The sequence below is a fragment of the Taudactylus pleione genome, unplaced genomic scaffold (assembly GCF_031769625.1).
Source record: "Taudactylus pleione unplaced genomic scaffold, aTauple2 ptg000820l, whole genome shotgun sequence".
NCBI classification, from domain to species: Eukaryota; Metazoa; Chordata; class Amphibia; order Anura; family Myobatrachidae; genus Taudactylus; species Taudactylus pleione.
In genome coordinates, this window is record NW_028285222.1 from 499,273 (window position 1) to 520,921 (window position 21,649).

The following is a 21,649-nucleotide window of genomic DNA, read 5'->3' on the forward strand; positions in this document are numbered from 1 at the left end:
GGTGGGTTACTCTATTTTTGCTGGGTCAGTAATGATCCCACCTGCTTCCACCGACAGGAATCCTCATAAATGACCTGTTAGGAAAACGTGAGGGTTGAGGCTGAGGGCCTGATTCAGAGCCGGACGCTATTTGCGCTCGCTCGTTCAGAAAAAAGGGCCGAATATTTAAATTGAGCGCTCGCTCTTTGCGGTCTGTTGACGCCTCTATGTCTGAGCGAGCGAACGAAACATGCGCTCGCTATTTTGTAAAGACGACCCCTGGCCGCTCGCATCCTACGTCATCTCCGCTATTTATTAGATTAATCGAGTACATCGAAAGGCGTCTGAACTGCTCGCAGTGCTTGTGGTTGGATTTTCGTACCGCAATCATGCGAACAGTTCAGGCTAAGAAACAACCAAGTGACGTGGCCGATGACGCTGCTTTGTTAATTATGCACACCCTTAAAACGCCCGTTTTGACCATTTGGCACGCCTGCGTTCGGATCTCCACTCCCCGTTTTCAAGCACCTTCCCTTGTTACCACCCACAAACGCCTTATCCTGTCACTCAAATTAGCAGGCACTCGCTATTTTGCGAGCGCTCGATTTCCGACCGCAATGACTGGTTGGCGCATGCGCATTACGACCCATACACATGCGCAGTTGTGCGAACATCGCTCGGAGCAAACGAGCGGCCGCTTACGAGCGGCTCTAAATCAGGCCCTGAGAACCATTGCTACAAAGTGACCATGGGGACCAAGAACTGGCTGACAACTTTCAGTCAGGGGTGCAGACACAAGTAAGTTTTCTACCTGCGCAATGGAACAACGGGCTTGACAAAAGGTGTAGTTAGTCTAATGTAAGTGTGGTTTAAATAGCCAATGCAGTATATGAAACATTGTTATGTCAAAGAGCTATAAATAAATACAACACTTACCAGCCTAGGAATGGACATCGGAAGTCCGGCATCAAACGGTGGCCGGGTTTCCGACATAAAAACAGTGATGTGATGACTAGCAACCATCGCATCATAACCATACGATGGTATAACCATAGATGGTTATGTTGTACTAGTGCGCAGAAGCAGCTGGAGCTTTGCGCATTCACACTGAAGCTGAGCTGCAGACACCACATCCGCGAGTCCACAGGTGAATTCTAACAGTCAGTCATCGGATGGGCATCAGAAAGCTGCCTCTGATGGTTGGTAACCAACGCAAAACTCACTATTCGATGGAAATAGTGCTTCCATCGAAGCAGGAACAATGACTGTTGCTAACCATCGGTTTCCGATGTCCATTCTTATACCAGCCCCATCTGACAAATTAGTAACCCCTACAAAAGACACAGGGCCTGATTCAGAGCCCTCCTACCTAAAATTGAAGCGGCCTCCTGGCCGCTCGCATAGCTGTGGGTGACCACCCACAGCTTATGCGAGCGGCCAAAAAGATGGTCGCGATGGTCAAGACCATCGCGACCATCGGGCTTGCGACGAGACCCTGCGGTAGGGTCTCGCTGCCGCAAGCCCAGGAGTGCTTTTGGCTCTATCAGAGCCAAAAGCACTCCCACTGACATCACTAGTGATGTCAGTGGGGCCGGCCCCAGACGGTAGGCGTTCCCATGGGAACGCCTCCGTCTGGGCAGCAACGCCCCCGGTACACCCACCAAAGGGGGCGTGCTGTCACTCACCATCGACAGCACGCCCCCTTTGGTGCGAGATCCATAGCGACGGCGTGCGCACTAGCGCTCAGTGCTCGCGAGCGGGTCTGAATCAGGCCCACAGAGCACTCTAGTGACCAATATACAATGCAGGGACCATTCTCGTCACTGATATACAATACAGTACAGAGGCCATTCTAGTGACCAATATACAATACAGGGACCACTGTAGTGGGGACTTAAAATCAATGGTATTTTGATTGTAGTTACCAACATAGTTAAGGCCTTAAAGTATACAATACTTTACTATGTATAATGCTGTTACTAATAGGGTTAAAAAATAACCATAGTCACATCTCCACCTACGACTGAAGATGCGCAACTAGGCTGTAACGGGGTGTTTTCATGAAGACAAAATTCAGTGAGGGCGTGTCGTCGGTATGGCGTGCTATGAAGCGATGGACGAGTATCCAGGCGTATCTCTTGAAAGTGGCGCAAGAGAGCACATGGATAGGGGCTGCCCGCCCGCGGAGATGCTTACAAGTCGCCATAAGGGCGATTATCCACATTTAGCGCTGTGCACACAATGCTGGAGCAATTACTGCCAATGTGCGTTCAACTCTGTATCAAATTATCTACCCAGCTACATGCAATGTCGGCTTTCTTTTAATGTAATAGACTCTAACCTTGAGATTTCAAACCAATAATAATAATAATATAAAACAAAATGCAATATATATTAAGGCTTATAAATGTATATGTACTATAACTGCCGTATATATAATATGACAACAGTCAGCTTAAAGGTTACTCAGTTAAGGTGGCTCTCCCACTAATGATACTATAGATGGATGGGTGAGACATCCCTGGTTCTTCACAGCAGTAAGATATCTCCTGGCTACAGGGCTTAGGGGGGTTGATGCGTAAAAAAATCTGTTTAAAAGAAACTATGTAATACAGCAAAAATAACTCCCCATCCCGCGTGCAAAAAAAAAGTATAATGCAAAAATGAAGAAATCACCAGTCAGCATCAGCGGAACATTTGGAAACACGCAAACAGTTTGCTAGAGACGTTGATTATCATCATCCGCTATCTGCACCTGCCCATAAGTATCCATAAACAAAAACAGCGCTTACATCCCGGTCTGTATCTCTTTACCAACTAAGCGAGCATTCCCTTATTGTATTTAGTCTACCCCACCCAGACTCAGAGAGGTATAAGTGCCCCACATACTCAAAACTGCATGGGTGTATACACATGCACTCACTCGTCTTCATGCCCAGGGTGTATACACATGCACTCACTCGTCTTCATGCCCAGGGTGTATACACATGCACTCACTCGTCTTCATGCCCAGGGTGTATACACATGCACTCACTCGTCTTCATGCCCAGGGTGTATACACATGCACTCACTCGTCTTCATGCCCAGGGTGTATACACATGCACTCACTCGTCTTCATGCCCAGGGTGTATACACATGCACTCACTCCTCTTCATGCCCAGGGTGTATACACATGCACTCACTCGTCTTCATGCCCAGGGTGTATACACATGCACTCACTCCTCTTCGTGCCCAGGGTGTATATACATGTACTCACTCGTCTTCATGCCCAGGGTGTATACACATGCACTCACTCGTCTTCATGCCCAGGGTGTATATACATGCACTCACTCGTCTCATTGCCCAGGGTGTATACACAAGTACTCACTCGTCTTCATGCCCAGGGTGTATACACATGTACTCACACGTCTTCATGCCCAGGGTGTATACACATGTACTCACACGTCTTCATGCCCAGGGTGTATACACATGCACTCACTCGTCTTCATGCCCAGGGTGTATACACATGCACTCACTCGTCTCATTGCCCAGGGTGTATACACATGCACTCACTCGTCTTCATGCCCAGGGTGTATACACATGCACTCACTCGTCTTCATGTCCAGGGTGTATACACATGCACTCACTCGTCTTCATGCCCAGGGTGTATACACAAGTACTCACTCGTCTTCATGCCCAGGGTGTATACACATGCACTCACTCGTCTTCATGCCCAGGGTGTATATACATGCACTCACTCCTCTTCATGCCCAGGGTGTATACACATGCACTCACTCCTCTTCATGCCCAGGGTGTATACACATGCACTCACTCCTCTTCATGCCCAGGGTGTATACACATGCACTCACTCGTCTTCATGTCCAGGGTGTATACACATGCACTCACTCCTCTTCATGCCCAGGGTGTATACACATGCACTCACTCCTCTTCATGCCCAGGGTGTATACACATGCACTCACTCCTCTTCATGCCCAGGGTGTATACACATGCACTCACTCGTCTTCATGCCCAGGGTGTATACACATGCACTCACTCCTCTTCATGCCCAGGGTGTATACACAGGGAACTAATTTGCCGACAGACTCAGAACAGTGCAGGTAGGTGGTGAATCGGTTTTATCGCAGCCCCGAATGACAGCATTTTCCATTGGTTTCCCTATAAACTACAGGGTCACGGCTTTCCTCAGTACAGCTCTGCTTTCCGTTACTTAGAATGCTTGGCGCCATATTTATTATTTTCTGCAAATCTGCTCAGATAAATAAAATCTCTTATCGCCTTTAAGAGATGCTACTTTGGGGCAATTTATCCAGAAGCTCAAGTCGATGTTTACTTTCTGCGTGTGTGCGTCCTGATTCGCTCAGGCGCGCTGAAAGTTTAGCAGTAACAGAAAGAAGCGTCCTGATTACTACAGGGCGATCAGGTCAGCTTTCCCCATTAGGAAAACTGGCTAACACCATCTTCAGATGAATTTAGCTAATCAAGACAAGTTCTGAAAGGCGAAGCTATGCAGGGTATGTTAAATAGCCCCATGTCGCCATCCACACATAGAACTATGAGGATGGCTGTAGTGACTCAATGTTTAGTAGACACTGGAGATATCGGTGATGTCCTCGGTGCTTTAGCTGTAATAAATAGCTAAATTAATTGGCCATAATCCTTTTAAAATAGATGTTGCATGAATTAGATTTATCATATACAGGTTGAATCTCCCATATTCAAAATGCTTGGGACCAGGAGTATTTTGGATATCGGAATATTCCGTAATTTGGAATATTTGTATACCATAATGAAATATCTTGGGAATGGGACCCAAATCTAAACATAGAATGCATTTATGTGTTATATACACCTTATACACACAGGCTGCAGGTCATTTTATACAATATTATTAATAATTCTGTGCATCAAAAAAAGTTTGTGTACATACTTGAAATTTATTTATGTTTCATAGACACCTTATACACACAGCCTGAATGTAATTTTATATTATACTTTTAATAATTTTATGCCTTAAACAAAGTTTGTGTACATTGAACCATCAGAAAGCAAAGGTTTCATTATCTCAGTCATGCTAAAAATTTTCCGTATTTCGGAATATTTGAATATGGGAGACTCAACCTGTATATATATTATTTGTTTATTTTTTTTTTTTAAACATGTTTTTATTAAACACATCACAAACTTTACAGAGTACATTGAGCAATAATAAAGGGAATGCCCACATAAGACAATAAGAATAAAGTACAACATCTAGATAAGATCAGTATATAATATACAATAAAAAATTGTACTCTGAACTCCTACAAAACTACCAGATAATAATTTAATAAAAATAAATAAAAAAATAATTATAAAATAAATGAAAAGCAAGGTAAAGGGGGAAGGGGGGTAATTCAGTCCTCCAAAGGGGGCAGCCTCAAACACAGAGACAACAGTATGTATTTACACCTGAATAGGTTCATCCTCCAACAATATTCTGGTTTCATACCAACCCGTATGCTGGAAGCGGAATGTAATGCCGCCAGATGTGTTCCCGTTGGACGTAATACCGACACCGGAAGCCCGAACAGTGGAGATCCCGACTGGGGCTGGTAAGTACCCTAACCCTCCCCTCTCCCCCCCTAAGCCTAACTCTCTCTTGGTGGTGCCTAATCCTAACTCCCCCTGGTGGTGCCTAACTCTAACACTCCCTTCCCGCACCGTGAACCTAACCCTCCCGGGAGGGGTGCCTAAGCCTAGCCTCCCCCGAGTGGTGCCTAACCCCAACCCACCCTTCCCCTAGCCTAACCCTCCCCGGGGAGTGCCTAACCCTAAGTCCCCCCGAGGGTGCCGGAAACTAACCCTCCCTCCCCCCTAACAACCTTTATTCGGGATGCCGGGCATTGGGATTTCGGCTTCTGGCTTAAGATAGGCGTCGGGATTTATACGCCTATCTTTAGTACCAGTTTGAACTTCCAGCGCCGGGATTGCAATGGGCGGCAGTAAGTTAACCTCCCGCTGAAAGCAGGTTTTATCCTGCAGCCGCTTTGATGGTGACAAAGTGTCAACATAGCTTTCCCATAATTCAAAAATATACTGCATCCTAGCCTTCTTATGAAGGAAGGCCCCCAGCCAATCCATTCTAAAAAGGAAAAATAATTTGTCATGACATAGAGACAAACTAGGAGAGTTGGGGTGAATCCGGTGCTGAAGTACGGCTTTCTTAGCTCCAACAATGAATTGGAGTTTCTTGCTACCTTTAATCATAATTGCCTACATTCCTGGGCAGCTATCCGGGAGCAGCAGGAGGGGACCTGCTGCTCTACTCTTCAGGGGCGGGGCCAGACGATACGATAGATGGCATTAGGCCCCGCCCCCTTTACAGAAAACCCCCACGATTCGTGGGTCCGTGACGCGATTGCACCATTTAGCCCCACCCCTTCCCTACGGACCCGATAATTTCAGGTAAAATCTCCACATCCTGCCCACTTCACTAGGAAGTGGGCGGGATGCGGGAGATATGCCTACTCTCCTGGGGGTGCGGAGGGGGGTTACCCGAAAAATCGGGAGCCTCCCACGATTCCCAGGAGAGTAGGCATGTATGCCTTTAGTGTATCTAGCTCCCGGGGGAGTTACTCCAAGTATTGCACACTCTGGTATCAGTGGCAAGTAATTGAGGAGGCGGACAATGGCATAATCCTTAATCTGCACCCATAATTTTGTAATTGGAGGGTAATCCCACAAACAGTGATATAATGAAGCATCTACACAAGCACACTTAGGACAAGACCAGTGGGACTGTAATCCCATTAAGCTACGTCTGGAAGCGAGAGAGATATTCTATGTGACATACAGAAATGCATTTCTTTGTACATAGCAACCGGTAAAGTTTTATTTGTATACAGCAAGTGGGTTACAAGTGCTTTCTCGTCTAGGTGTGGGAATTGAGAAACCCATTGAGTAATACCCGTTGTCTATGTTTATCATACTAAGGTGCAAGCAAAGAAGTGTAAAAATATGAAATAGCTTTGATTAAGATAGTCTCATTCCGAAATACCATATCCAGCGAGTTATTCATATCTAGAGCCGACAATGAGGCGAGGACAGTGGAAGTGTAGTGTTGTGCCTCTAAAAATCCAAAATCATGAACAGTGAGAAATGGAAAAAGCAAACTCGCCGCAGAAAAAGAAAGTGGCGTTTTAGTATCTACATCTGTTAGATGTCGGACACATCTAAGCCCCCCCCCCCGCCCAAGAACGAAAAGGAAGTGCGGCCTCCCCATTCTGAAACTCAGGAGTGATTTATCATATTTTAAGAAATAGGGTACGCGATGCCGGTGCATCAGGATCCAGGCGGTCAGAATCCCAACGCTGGCATCCAGACAGGGTTAAGATACAGCTGTCGGTAAGTATCTTAACCTTTCCCCAACCCCTAAGCCTCCTTCTCCACACCCCAAGTGCCTAACCCTCCCTCCCTAGTGCCTAACCCCAACCTTCCCCTTAACCCCACTACTTACCGTCGGCATGCTGGCGTCAGGATTATATATATATATATATATATATATATGTGTCAGACTAACTTCTGGTTGCAACTAATGCAGGTTTAAGCATCACTGCAATATGATGCTCCCAAATGGACTATTCTGCTGGAAATTACATCTTAAGCGAACTGCGTGTTGTCCACTAAGTCCTTTCTACCTCCTAGGCTTTAAATGTGTTTTTGTTTTGCAAGGAATCATGGCTGTTGTAGTAGCTATGGGGGGCAGCAGTAAGTGGGCTTTGCCATGTTTTTCCTTGCACTAGAGAACTCAGAACCCAAAGGGCCCTTCACACGCAAGCGCCAGCCCCTCTAATCTCGGAAGAGCAGAACAGGAGACTCCAGAGGAAATGGACAATCCATCAACCACAAATGTTTGCGTTTATTATGCCTTTAATATTGCATATTATGCCCCTGAGTGCACATGTTGTAACTCATACATGTTTCTATGACACCAAATCCAATATCTATAATAACCGCAACAGTCCAGGTCAATTGGTCAATGCATATAAGTGTCTGCAATAAAATGAACACATAAAACAAGCACATCAGTTTCCAAACTGAGAAATGGGTCATGCATATGTTCTGAGAAACAGTGCGCAAAATAGTCGCCACCCATTAATCACTGAACCCTAAAGAGCCACCAGCCAGAGAGAAGTTCGGGCCGAGCATCACCAACTCTGCGGGTCAGTATTCCCATGTGTGAGCATTCTGTTCTATTTGCTGTGCTGCATATCAACTATTTCCTTATCTAGGCATCTGAAGACTAAACTCAGGCCCAGTATTACTGCTCCTGTCTCCATGGTAACCTCGGACCACACTTCCTCCAGCAGGGCAGCCATATTGAAAAGCTTCAACTAGTTAATTGTATCATAGATCTGGGTAATGTAGAAGCACATGGCCCAACCAGTCTGCCCATTGTCTTATTAGCCATTAAATAACTCACTAATTGGATGTTAGTGGAAGGAATCTCTGCTGTATGAGGGCACAATAGCAAGCATAGAGGGAATTTAATTCAGTGCAATGTGCTGCCACAAAGTTCAGCTACGTACATCATCACATACTACTGTAACCAAACATCTATCATTTTCCTGCACAGCGCTAAAAAAATGAATGAACAGGGATGGAAACCACAGAGTTGCTGGTGCACTTGGCAGATGGGTAGCAGTACAAGGGTAGGATGTAAGACAATCACATGGCACTCACAGGTCTGAGACCCCCTTGTTAGCTACATACTGCCAAGTCTACTGGACAGTCGCGGTAAATACACCAATACAGGCCGGAGGTTGTATCCCCCCTTTAAAACCACAGTAACAGTGTAGCCATTGCCCACCTACAGTAGTGGTGTTCATTTTTCCGGGCACGTAGTTAGGAATTTGTACCACATAAGGTGCCAGAGTGGGTATTGGTCCGATTCGGAGGGAAAACTCACACAACATGGGGAGATCATACATACTCCAAAAATATGGCGGTAAGTTAGCTGGCGTCTGACAAAATGAACCCTCGTGTGTGTGTGTGTGTGTCGATGTGAAGCTAAAATAGATTGTATGATTAAATATTCTGTGCACAATGCTGTGTTATATGTAGGTGTTACACAAATAAGGATTAATAAATAAATAATTCAGTGTAATGAGGCATGATATGCCTCATGCCTCAGTGATGTAACTGAATTGCTAGAACGCATTTCCAAAAAGGCAGCCTCCACTGTGTTTAGATGAGTATACATATTAATGCTAAGGGCCGGATTCAATTAGAGGCGAAAAGTGCCGTTTGGTGATAAGTTTTTGCCGATTTGGACTTTCCGCTTGTTTTCAAAGTATCTACATATTCAATTCCAGAACGATTTTGCCTAAGCGGAAACTCAATGCATTGTAAAAGGCAGAAAAGTATCTTCAATGAATAGCAGGTAAAAAAATGTGCAAAATCTTTATTTTGGGGTGCAAACATGGGGAAATGACTCAGAACCCTTGGGACAGCCCCCCAAAGAACAAAACAGCCAGAAAAATACCTAAACACCCCAAACACCCCAAAAGAACACCCCCAGAAAAAAGACATGTCATTTTTGGTGCAAAAAAGTAAAAAGTGGGGGGACAACTATAAAAACTAGCGAAATAGACTTCGTGGGGTGCTGTAAGGAGGGGCCAAGTGTTTTTGGGATTGCATGTGAATGTATGAGGGTGTTTTTTCACGGTTTTTAAAATACAAAATACTGTTTTCTACCATTTTTCAGCACTTTTAGAAATAAGAAGATATAAAGCTTTTAACACAAAGTGTCTTTATTAGGGCTAATAGTACATATCTGCACTGATTGCCAGTGTCAGGGCGTCTTATTCTTGGGTACAGACTGATTCCCCCAATCTATTCAGTACTTTCCGCCTGTTCAATATTTGCTGCTTTACGTTTTCGCCTGTCTTAGAATTGAATTAGACGAAAAGCGGGGACGCGCACGGAAAGATTTCGCCTCTGAAACAGGCGAATGAGGCGGAAAGTTGGACAGGCAAAACTTTTCCGACTTTTCGTCTGTAATTGAATACGGGCCAATGTACTTGACTGGTTCTTTCCTCTATATACAATGGCTGAATCCCATTACATACACGGAAACTTCAATAAAGGAAATCTATACTGTATATGGATTATTTTTGCAAATACTGATTTCAAATACTCTACATCTACAATCATCTGTTGTCATGTACCAAGCAATGTGTGTATGTAATATCAGTCAGCCTACTAACCATCCCACCAATCCACTACTCAGATATTTGTGTGATCAGAAAATAAAGCAACCTGTATCTTTATATGTTACTGTAATCAATTAGGAAAGTATGGGGCTCTCATCTTAAGCCACAATGTCACATAATTCTGCACGATAGGGACTTCTTTTCCCAGTACACACATCTATCTATCTCATTTCTATCTATCAATCTCATATCTATCTATCTATCTATCTATCTATCTATCTATCTATCTATCTATCTATCTATCTATCAATCTAATATCTATCTACCTGTCTCATATCTATCTATCTATCTATCTCATATCTATCTATCCATCCCAAATCTATCTATCTATCTCATATCTATCAATCTCATATCTATCTATCTATCAATCTCATATCTATCTACCTGTCTCATATCTATCTATCTATCTCATAACTATCTATCTATCCCAAATCTATCTATCTCATATCTATCTATCCATCCCAAATCTATCTATCTCATATCCATCTATCTCATATCCATCTATCTCATATCCATCTATCTCATATCCATCTATCTCATATCGATCTATCTATCTATCTCATATCGTTCTATCTATCTATCTATCTATCTATCTCATATCTATCTATCTATCTATCTATCTATCTATCTATCTCAAATCTATCTATCCCAAATCTATCTTTCTATCTATCCATCCATCTCATATCTATCTATTTCATATCTATCTATCTATCTCATATCTATCTATCCATCCCAAATCTATCTATCACATATCTATCTATCTCATATCTATCTATCTCATATCTATCTATCTCATATCTATCTATCTCTTATCTATCTATGTTATCTAATCTGTCTATTTTATTTAATATCTATCAGTCTATCTTCTCTATCTATATATTTATCTAATCTATCTATTTTATCTAATCATATCAATCAGTCTATTTATTTATCTGTCTATTTTATCTAATCTATGTTATCTAATCTATTTTCTATAATCTGCCTATCTAATCCCATCCCATCCCATGCCTTGTTCTATTTCATCCTGTCCTGCTCAATTTCAGGGCAGTATAATTAAATCAAAACACTTCCTTAGTTAATTTGAGAGAACATCTTATTTGATCAAATTAGGTGTTGTTTGAGAAAGTGAATTTGGGAGAGGTACTAGTTCTATCCTCCAGTAAAGACAGAGTCTATGGGCCGTATTCAGTTGCCGGCGAAAAGCCGTTCTCGGCGAAAAGTTCTCGCCGATGACGTAATTCCGCCTGTTGGAAACTCTCCGCCCAATTCAATTGCAATGACTTTCCGCCTAAGTGGAAAGTCAATGCATTCAGATAGGCGGAAAAGATTCTGGGGGCAAAAAAAGTTGGGGGACAAACATAAAAACTAGGGAAATAGACTCCAGGGGGGTCCCCAAGTATGCGGAAGGTATTTTTTTCTTTGCAGGAGTTTGTGGCAAGTGGATTTTTCATGATTTATAAAACTACCCTTTAGCAACTTTTAAATATGCTACCCCCCATTTTCAGGGACAACAAATTTGCAGGGACTAGTTGTTTTGAGGTAAAAATATGCTAAATGCTATTCTTCACCCCATATGCAAAGACACTAAATAGCACCTATTGAGACCATTTAAGTACCCCAAATACCTTCAGCAGGGCTATTCGGCGGTTCCCATAGTGGTCCCCCATGTCAGTGCACCTTTTGGGGGGTGTCAGGCTGATTTCCCCAAACCTGACAGAAATTTTCACCTGTTTGAGATTCGCCGGGACGCGTTCTCGTGTCCTTTACAATTGAATAGGGCGAATAGCGGGGACGAGCGCGATAGTTTTCCGGAGGCCAAAACTAGCGATGACGGTGGACAGTCTGGCATCGAAAAGTCCGGGACTTTTCGCCGGCAATTAAATACGGGCCAAGTTCCTTTTGTATATCCAAACATTTAATTTCTGTTATGGAGATGTGTAATGTTTCTCTGCCATTTGCCACAGCATTGCCCCTCAGATGGCACTAATGCAGTTCTCACATTACTTAAGCGTGTAGGGGGGTACAGTATTTGGAGTAAGTGAGTTGGGGGGCTGTAACAAACCTAGAAACAGTGGAGGTTTCCTATAGCAACCTATCAGCTTCTACCTATAATTTTATAGAATGTGATAGATAAATGATAGCTACACATGTATCCTTATGGCAGGGGGCCCAAACAGAGGTTGCACATGGGCCCCCTCCTCTCTTGAGGAGGGGGCCCTTGTACAGCCTCCATTTGGGCCCCCTCCTCTCCGTCAGTGCACCGAGCGGTGTTGATTCTGGCTTCATGCCAGAATCTACTACACATGCACCGGTCTGCGGGAAAATGGCGCCCGCTCCCCTTTTTCCAGAGACATCTTTTCTGCGCATGCGTAGATCACTGGGAAAGTGTCCGCCGCCATTTTCCCAGTGAGTGTTTGCTGCTCTGCAGCACCGATCCGGCACTATGGAGCAGCAATTCGGGAATCTGCAAAGAAGTACGTTTAATTACATATGGGTGCAGGGCGCACCCCCCCCCCTCGGACCCAGGGGCCTGTGCGCACCGCTCACCTTGCACCCATTATAAAGTCACCTATGCCTCATGGGTCCCGTTCTACTCTGTTAGCAACGGGCATCTTTTTGTGCCGAAAATGCGTCTAATGCGATACAACTAGGACGCGCCAGCAGACTGTGATGATTTGATATGCGACACTTGTATAGTGTGCACCCGAGTCTGTATATGATCCAGGTGTATTGTGTGCACCCGAGTCTGTATATGATCCAGGTGTATTGTGTGCACCCGAGTCTGTATATGATCCAGGTGTATTGTGTGCACCCGAGTCTGTATATGATCCAGGTGTATTGTGTGCACCCGAGTCTGTATATGATCCAGGTGTATTGTGTGCACCCGAGTCTGTATATGATCCAGGTGTATTGTGTGCACCCGAGTCTGTATATGATCCAGGTGTATAGTGTGCACCCGAGTCTGTATATGATCCAGGTGTATAGTGTGCACCCGAGTCTGTATATGATCCAGGTGTATTGTGTGCACCCGAGTCTGTATATGATCCAGGTGTATAGTGTGCACCCGAGTCTGTATATGATCCAGGTGTATAGTGTGCACCCGAGTCTGTATATGATCCAGGTGTATTGTGTGCACCCGAGTCTGTATATGATCCAGGTGTATTGTGTGCACCCGAGTCTGTATATGATCCAGGTGTATTGTGTGCACCCGAGTCTGTATATGATCCAGGTGTATTGTGTGCACCCGAGTCTGTATATGATCCAGGTGTATTGTGTGCACCCGAGTCTGTATATGATCCAGGTGTATTGTGTGCACCCGAGTCTGTATATGATCCAGGTGTATTGTGTGCACCCGAGTCTGTATATGATCCAGGTGTATTGTGTGCACCCGAGTCTGTATATGATCCAGGTGTATTGTGTGCACCCGAGTCTGAATATGATCCAGGTGTATTGTGTGCACCCGAGTCTGTATATGATCCAGGTGTATAGTGTGCACCCGAGTCTGTATATGATCCAGGTGTATTGTGTGCACCCGAGTCTGTATCTGATCCAGGTGTATTGTGTGCACCCGAGTCTGTATATGATCCAGGTGTATTGTGTGCACCCGAGTCTGTATATGATCCAGGTGTATTGTGTGCACCCGAGTCTGAATATGATCCAGGTGTATTGTGTGCACCCGAGTCTGTATATGATCCAGGTGTATTGTGTGCACCCGAGTCTGTATATGATCCAGGTGTATTGTGTGCACCCGAGTCTGTATATGATCCAGGTGTATTGTGTGCACCCGAGTCTGTATATGTATCGTGTACAGATTCAGAGACTCCGTTGCACACAGATATACCAGTATCGCATATCAAATGAATCGGCACAGTCTGCTGGTGCCTCCCAGTCGCATTGCTTTGAGACTTGGACGCATTTTTCGGTATGATGCCCAGCGCTAGCAGAGTCTCACGGGACCTGGCACGCCGAAGACCCGCAGCAAAGATGTATAAGGACACAGCTGTAGAAGCTGATTGCAATGAACAACTACTCTATTTGTCCTCTAAAGAAAGTTTGATACATCCCTAACCTCAGTGCTAAAAGACCAGTAATAACTTCAATATTTGGAGATGCAAGTTGATGTCCATCTGCCTTTATATTGGGACAGCAGAGTCCATGACCTTTCCCTAAATCATAAGATATCAAACAGTGTCCATTATCTCTATACACTGTATGTGCTTATATATTGCAAAGATCCATCTGGATATGAATGAAATGTTCCCTATTTCAGAAAACCTAAATTGTGCTTGTGTACAACAACCCCAGTGATTCTTCCCTTTCTCCAGCCCAGCTCAGACAAGAGAATAGAACATCACAAACATTTCCCTGCTTATAGCACCCTCGATAAGGCAAGTGATTAATTATCCGGATGGAAATGGCTAGAGCCTACATGCCGCGTGGGAGCCTAGTCAATATTTATTTCATACATTAAGTGGACGTCAGCTAAAGTTTCCTTCAAGATGCATTGGAGATGATGGATGTACAAACAAAATGAACATGTGCAAAAATCTATCATTGCTACTAACAGATTACTTGCTTTGAGTTACTGTACATTGGTATAGTTATACTTGGTCGCTATATTACCCCCACTGCAATTTATTCCATTTCCTGATGTAGACAAAAATTCTACACACCTCTAGACAACGTGCAACAAAAGTTCAAGTTCCTATAAAATAAGTAATCTTCTGCTTTTATCCTGCAGCAAATCATTGCACGTGCAATCCCAACACAATACAGATCATAATGCTCTTAAAAATCTGATCTGGCACAAGCCACATATCGGAAGAGTTTCTAGTAGGCACCAGACCTCAGAAGGCTATTCCAGTATGTCACACAAGAAAATACACAGAGAATAGTTATATTTCCCCTTACACCGTGTAACATTCCCACAGCAACATCTATAGTTCTATTTGGAGTATAAGATGCGGCGATTAGATAAGGTCTCCAATATATCATTGATGTCATCAATAACGCCAGATGTCCTACCTCTATAAGGAAGTCTCCAGTTCTCAGGCCGGCCTGCCATGCCACACCATCCTCGTCCACCGATTCCAGGTATTGCAGAGCAGGGAAGGCTGGTGTTGGGTTAAACTCCTCGATAGGCGTATCCGCTTAAAGATAGAAAGAACACAAGACAACAGTTTGAGCCTCAAGCTTCCATCGATGTACGTACAAGGAACAAGTATGGAGTTTTTGTTTTTTCACTTTTGCAGGCCCAGAATAGAAAAGGAAGCTAGTAACTGAAAATCTAAGGGTGTTTGGAGACCGATTCAAATTACGACCCAAATATATATACGTACACCAAACAGTGTCTGAAGGTTTCTAGGTAATGTGGACGTAATGTAGAATTAGAAAGCAAGCCTACAGAGAAGCAAGCAGAGGTTGCGGTTTCAGGCAGCAGGTTCTGTTAGGCATAAATATTTAGGGAATGATTTTAAAATACAGGTATGGGACCCATTATCCGGAAGGTTCCATAAATCCTGACAATAATTGCTGCCTATCAGCAGTAGGGCACAAAAAATATATAAAGAAAAAATATACAAAAAAAAAAAATGTACGCACATGTGTAAGACTTAACAACTCTAGCTTTCGTGCCAGTTGTATGTCGAGCGTACAAGGGTTTATATTAACGCCTAATGATAGCTTAGATACGCGGCTTGATCATGTTAATAATAAAAGGTAAAGTCAAACTACCCTATCTGTACACACATGTGGTGAATGTTCTGGTACACACAGAGTGTGTCTTCACCGCTAATAATAAATGCAAGAGTTGCATTTTCCATAAAGTAAAAATGAAATAAAAACACCCCCGGATCCTTAGTTCACCCCTTATTAACGTGAATAGACAGCTGCTACTTGATGCAGTATAGCTGCAACACTACTGGATTAAGGACTATCAGCTGCAGAGGTCAATAAGCAAACAGCCAATCAGAAACGATGAGACATTGCGGGTCCTCTTCATTGTGTATCTATGAGTCAGCCTCAGTCTAGAGATATATCTAGGGATACAGTTGCATCTACTTATATTGGTCTTACATGAACATGTCCATGCTGTATGCTTTTGCTGGGCCACCCCCGGTACCCCCTCTCCTGTTGTTTAGGGGGGTTGGGAACGGGATGCCGGTGGACAAAATCCAGATGCCAGCATCCTGACAGGGTTAGGATACCGACACCTGACGGAAGGTATCCTATCCTAACCCCCCCTTTCCTTAACCCTCCCTCCTCAGTGCCTAAACCTAACCTCCCCCTTAGTGTCTAAACCTAACCTCCCCCTACCTGCTCCCTAAACCTAACCCTCCCCTCATAGTGCCTAACCCTACCCCTAGTGCCTAACCCCAGACTCACTACTTACCTTCGGGTTGCCGATGCTGGGATTATGACATGCGTCGGGATTTCGGCACGGTATTCTAAGTGCCAGCATCCCCTTTGCCATTGACCATATCCCGTATAGGGCCTATAATATGTAGAAATCTAGATACGGAAGCATTATTGTTGCCATTATGGCAAAAAAAAGTTGGTGTCCAACTCTCAATGATGTAAATGTCATATACGCAGGCTTGATTACAGTGAATGGGATTAGCACTGCTAAGCGGTATTAATAAGGATATGTATGTCAGGTGCAGTTGACATTTTTATTATTATTATGTAGAATAGTTTAAAAACAGTGCGCCACATTACGGAAAATCCCCCTTAAAAACGGTGATATAACAAAAAACGTCTGGGCCCCACTGCAATAATTTAGCAGCAATTGTATCCTGTACTTTCAGGCACAGTTTGTCCTCTGGGATTGGGTCCCAGGCATTCCGGATGATAATTCCCATACCGGTTCTGTAATATTCCTGCTGCACACATCTGGGATAGCTGCGTTTACCTCACAATAGGATGATTAACTACAACTTGTGTACATTACTGACAGAGGCGACTGTATGATCTTTCAGGAGCCCCCATTATCGGTTAGGCCTCAGACAACAGGAATGCAACTTTACAGCAACTCCTGACACTGTGTAAGATGACTTTACATTTTCCTGAAACATAGATGTGTGGATCGTGTATTTATAATCAACGTGTCGTTATACTCTACCTTTACCATTCACAAAACGGCACTTCTCGGCTATATTCACAGTCGCCCTAAATCCTGCACCTCCAGCATAGAACGCAGGACAAATCTGACATGTAATGGAATAAATACATTTTGATGAACTTTGTGGAGAGAATATATACAGGTGGCCAGAAAAGCGGGGGAAGCTAATTATTTTTGCACTAAAATTATATCTTCTCTCTCACCAGGTGTCTGTGAAGCTGGAAATATCCTCAGTCACAGTTACCCTATTCACTCTCTGACCCAGATTGGGCCACAGAATGTTTTATAAGCAGTAAACAGCGACCAGCTGGAAATGCAGCCGTGTAATAGACCCGGGGGAATTGCAAACGAAAGGGCCAAGGGATCAATCCATTCGTTCTGGATAAGGCACAAATTAAAGCAGCATTTGCTCCCCCTGAGCGCTGCTGCGTTATTCTAGAATGCAGCAGCAGCAACACCTGTACACACATCTCCCTGGCATATCTAGGACCCCAATTCCTGCTGATTAGCACTAAGGGGTCTATTTACTAAGCAGTGTTAGGAGACAGTGTGAAAAGTGATAAGGTGCCAGCCAATCAGCTCCTAGCTGTCATTTTTCAAACACAGCCTGTGAGATGACAGTTGGGAGCTGATTGGCTGGCACCTTATCACTTTTCATTCTGTCTCTTAACACTGCTTAGTAAATAGACCCCTCAGTCACATGACTGGAACACAACTGACCCAAAAACCTACACCACACATATAGTCTCACACTTTATAACAAAAGTAATAATCAAATGCAATAGCTTAAAAACAAACAAAATAAAAATGTAACATCTGTACGGTTTATAAATTCTTTATGTAGACTTTTGGGAATGCAATGATGGAGCCAGCTGCTGCAGTATGCTGTGACTATTTGTTGTGCTTAATCTACAGGAAATGTGGAAGCAGCGCCCGCAATCTGGACGCGATGTAGATAAGCGATGGGGTATTTGGGCTATAAATTGGGGGTGGTTTGATGAATAGCCTTTGTCGGAGGGAAGATGTGTTTGGCTGCAGCAGCAGAAGGTGGCTGGGATATGACCCAAATAGTACAAGGCTAAAGTTATTCCCAAGAGAGAAAAGGTCCAGTCCCGAAGAAGGAGAAGTGGGAGGTGACAAATCAGAGTCAACGAAAGGCAATGTATAGGAATGTGCTTTCTCTTTCTAAGGAATCTATCCCACCCGCCCTCACTACTAACACCTCAAATGTTTCTTTTTGGCAGTTGGGTGTCCGGGGGAAACGCAATTGCAAACTTAAGATAATCAAGGTACGTTGTCAATGACGTGATAGGAGGATGATATGTAGTGTATGTAGTGATTGGGCACGCTTCCTGGAATGGATTGCCTCATGACGGGCAGAACACACCTGTGCCGGTGTAGGACACGTGCCGATGTGGGCAGCAGTGCTGCTAGTAGTGTCACGGACCCTTTTTGTTAGATGATGGAACGTGAAGGCGCCTTCCAAGCTGACAAACTCGGACGGTCACCCCGCTAGTGAGGGAGGAGTGACTGAGGTCTTGGCTTCACAGTCAGTTGGATTGGAGAACCCAGTCCGTTTGAATTGGGTGGGCTCGGATGGGCCCACCTGTGGATGGGGTGGGTAAGAGTACCCACCCCAGTTATCAAATTGAATAGTATGTTTGCAATTGCTTTTCCTGGGCCACCAAATTTATGGAAGTGATAAATAAATTGGATCTTCTTCTGCCAGTGTTGTGTCTTTGTTCAATGAGGGGTGTCAGAGGTGGTTTTATAGAATGCTATAACAGATGCCACCACAGAAGTGGGCACAAGGGAAGCCCTCATACCTAAGCGTCTTAGTGCTAAATTGCACATCACCTAACAAATAGAATTTGCACTGTGCAGGGGCATACAGCTCATACACTCTCTAATTCCAAAGTTCTGTTGTCCTAGAGGCGTCTGCTGTGAGATAACAAAGGCAGTATGGGAATACTATACAGAGGTGCAGCATGCTAATTTGTTCCTGTAAGAGTTTTCTAAAGCGTCAAACCACCAGCAAGCGTTAACGGTAACATCTTGTTTAATGGCGAGCACTGCGGCTGCAGGACCAGCAAACCTAGAACAACCAATAGGCAACTTGCCAAGGAACTCTTATAACTTAACTGCAGCTATAGGAGGAGAGAGACACGGTCCAGCATCAATTGGTTCTTTTACAATCATCTTTAGCATACCCTATAGACGGTAAGCTTGGGAGCAGGGCCCTCTACCATCTTTGTCTGTCTATTATTACCCGCTCTCGTTTTATTACTGTATTATTTCCGATTGTAAAGCTGCCGCTATGTAAGTAACTGTGAATGAATAATGTGCATACCTATTCCTCAGACCCCTCCGTGCCATTGAGTGGATATACCAGGGCATGCATTATTTGTATGTCAACCCCAGCTTATGCCAGCCTGCTACTTTAACCCTCTGACTGCCAGTGGTGCCTGCAACATGCTACCCGCTGCCAGGCAGGAAAGGCCCTTTTGATGTCTAATTGTGAGGTTGATGCCTCTGAAAGTTTTTGCATGTGTGTTTGTCTGGTGTCGTACGGCTGCGGTGGGTGACTCGGTAATCCGAGCATTAAGTGCCATTCCAAAGACTGGCGAAAGCAGGGTAGAACTGTGTTGTCTAGCAACTGAGAGAACCAGGAATAATATCTGTTTTAATTTCAGACATGAACAGGGGGTGGGGGATTTAAAAAAGGACACAGGGCACACACGTATACACACACACACACACACACACACACATTACCTGACACTGGAATCTACAGGTCCTACCTTTTGCCCCTCTGAGAACAAATCCGAAGCCTTCATTATCCTTCTTCTGTAGCAGCACACTCTTCTCTTCAATAATGCAGTCACTGTGGGGAGAATTTCGAGCATAACGACTGTTATTACACCCTCTCATCATCACGGCCGCAGTTGCTCTTCGAGAATGCATGTTCATCATCATCATCGTCACAACCAATTAATCAGACAGCATAGCGGGAGCCAAGTATGACAATAAAAATCATTGAAGAATATACGAAACATAAAAAAAAAGAAAAAAAAAAAAGAAAAATGTGCAGCAGGACCAGCACTACATGGTATAATGCAAGAGATGTGAGGGGAGGAGAGGCTGCAGCAGACCGAGGCAGGAAACCAGCATGCTGCTCCGTGCTATGTACAAAGAGCTGCAGGAGCGTGTTATCATGTCAGCTGTGTGCCAGGCGCAAACTACCATCAAAGAAGTCCACTGAATAGCGTTCCCTTAATAAACTCTTCAGGCTATAGATCCACCAGGGTCTTCTCCCAAAGGACAACAGACAGCCAGACAGAAGAGGAATCGGGTGGCATCATGGAGCAGCTTGGGATTGGGGTCTGCTCTGTGTCCGAGCCAGCTGAAAGGCACATATGAAGTCACAGAGGGATCCTTGGATCAAAACTCCATTTGCAGTCCTATTAAATGTTGCAGGCTGCAAGGATCCCACATGATCATGTGACTGCCTAGAATGCCAGCAAACGTGTAGCTCCGCGTCATCCAGTGCAAATTTCCACGGCAGTAAGAAAACTGCATCATCTAAATAGTGTCAGGGCGGACTCTATTCTCAGAAGGATGCAGGGACGTGCTACATTAATAGCTCACAGGGAATATTGTATTATATATATATATATATATATATATATATATATATATAGGTCTATTTAACATTCTACTGGCATGAGCCTTACGTTGCCGAGATTACCTTGAATCCACCTACAATATGTCAGCTGTCTTTATAACAACCCTTGCACCAGAATTAACCTCTCAGCTACAAAAAGGGACAGCGGCAGGATGCAGGACTATGTATGCCCCTGCAGGGTTCTAGAAGCATGTGAGTTAATCTGGAAGTGTGTTTGCTCTCTTACACATGAGAAACAAGTGGGACTGACAGTGACCTGCTACAGTCTCCCCCCTCCAGCCTCCTCTCCTCCCCATCACCACAACCCTCTGTAGACAATCTGAGCTAGGAAGCGTCAGTATAGCAGATGCAGGATACGGCACCAATCTGCTGCTAGGAAGGGAAAGTCGTGCACTGGCCGCATCCCCAGGTTGGGCTAACTTGGCCCCTTTACCTCATTTGACCCCGTTTCTCATTTAAGAAAGGTGATGTTGCCAGCAAAGTTGTCAGACATAAATTTGGAGATGTCGCCGCCAGCAGTGTCCAGGAGCAGCCTAAGTAGTACTGACTCAGGGAACAGTGACGCCATTGGGGCAATGTAGGTACCGTGTGATGACAGGGATTTGCTGCAAG

At 44.3% G+C, this 21,649-nt stretch overlaps 1 protein-coding gene across 4 annotated transcripts in view; it reads right to left on the minus strand.

Moving 5' to 3' along the window:
• Positions 1 to 21,649, minus strand: part of SHANK2 (SH3 and multiple ankyrin repeat domains 2) — a 607,737-nt gene that overhangs the window by 206,370 nt on the left and 379,718 nt on the right. For 3 of the 4 annotated variants that reach the window (XM_088458264.1, XM_088458263.1, XM_088458265.1), the window contains 2 exons: positions 20,154 to 20,236; positions 15,258 to 15,382 (listed from right to left, as the gene is read on the minus strand). In XM_088458264.1, the coding sequence (XP_088314390.1) occupies positions 15,258 to 15,382; positions 20,154 to 20,236 (208 nt within the window). Of the gene's footprint in view, positions 1 to 15,257; positions 15,383 to 20,153; positions 20,527 to 21,649 lie in introns of those variants that run through there. The other variant, XM_088458266.1, reaches the window with a different exon arrangement.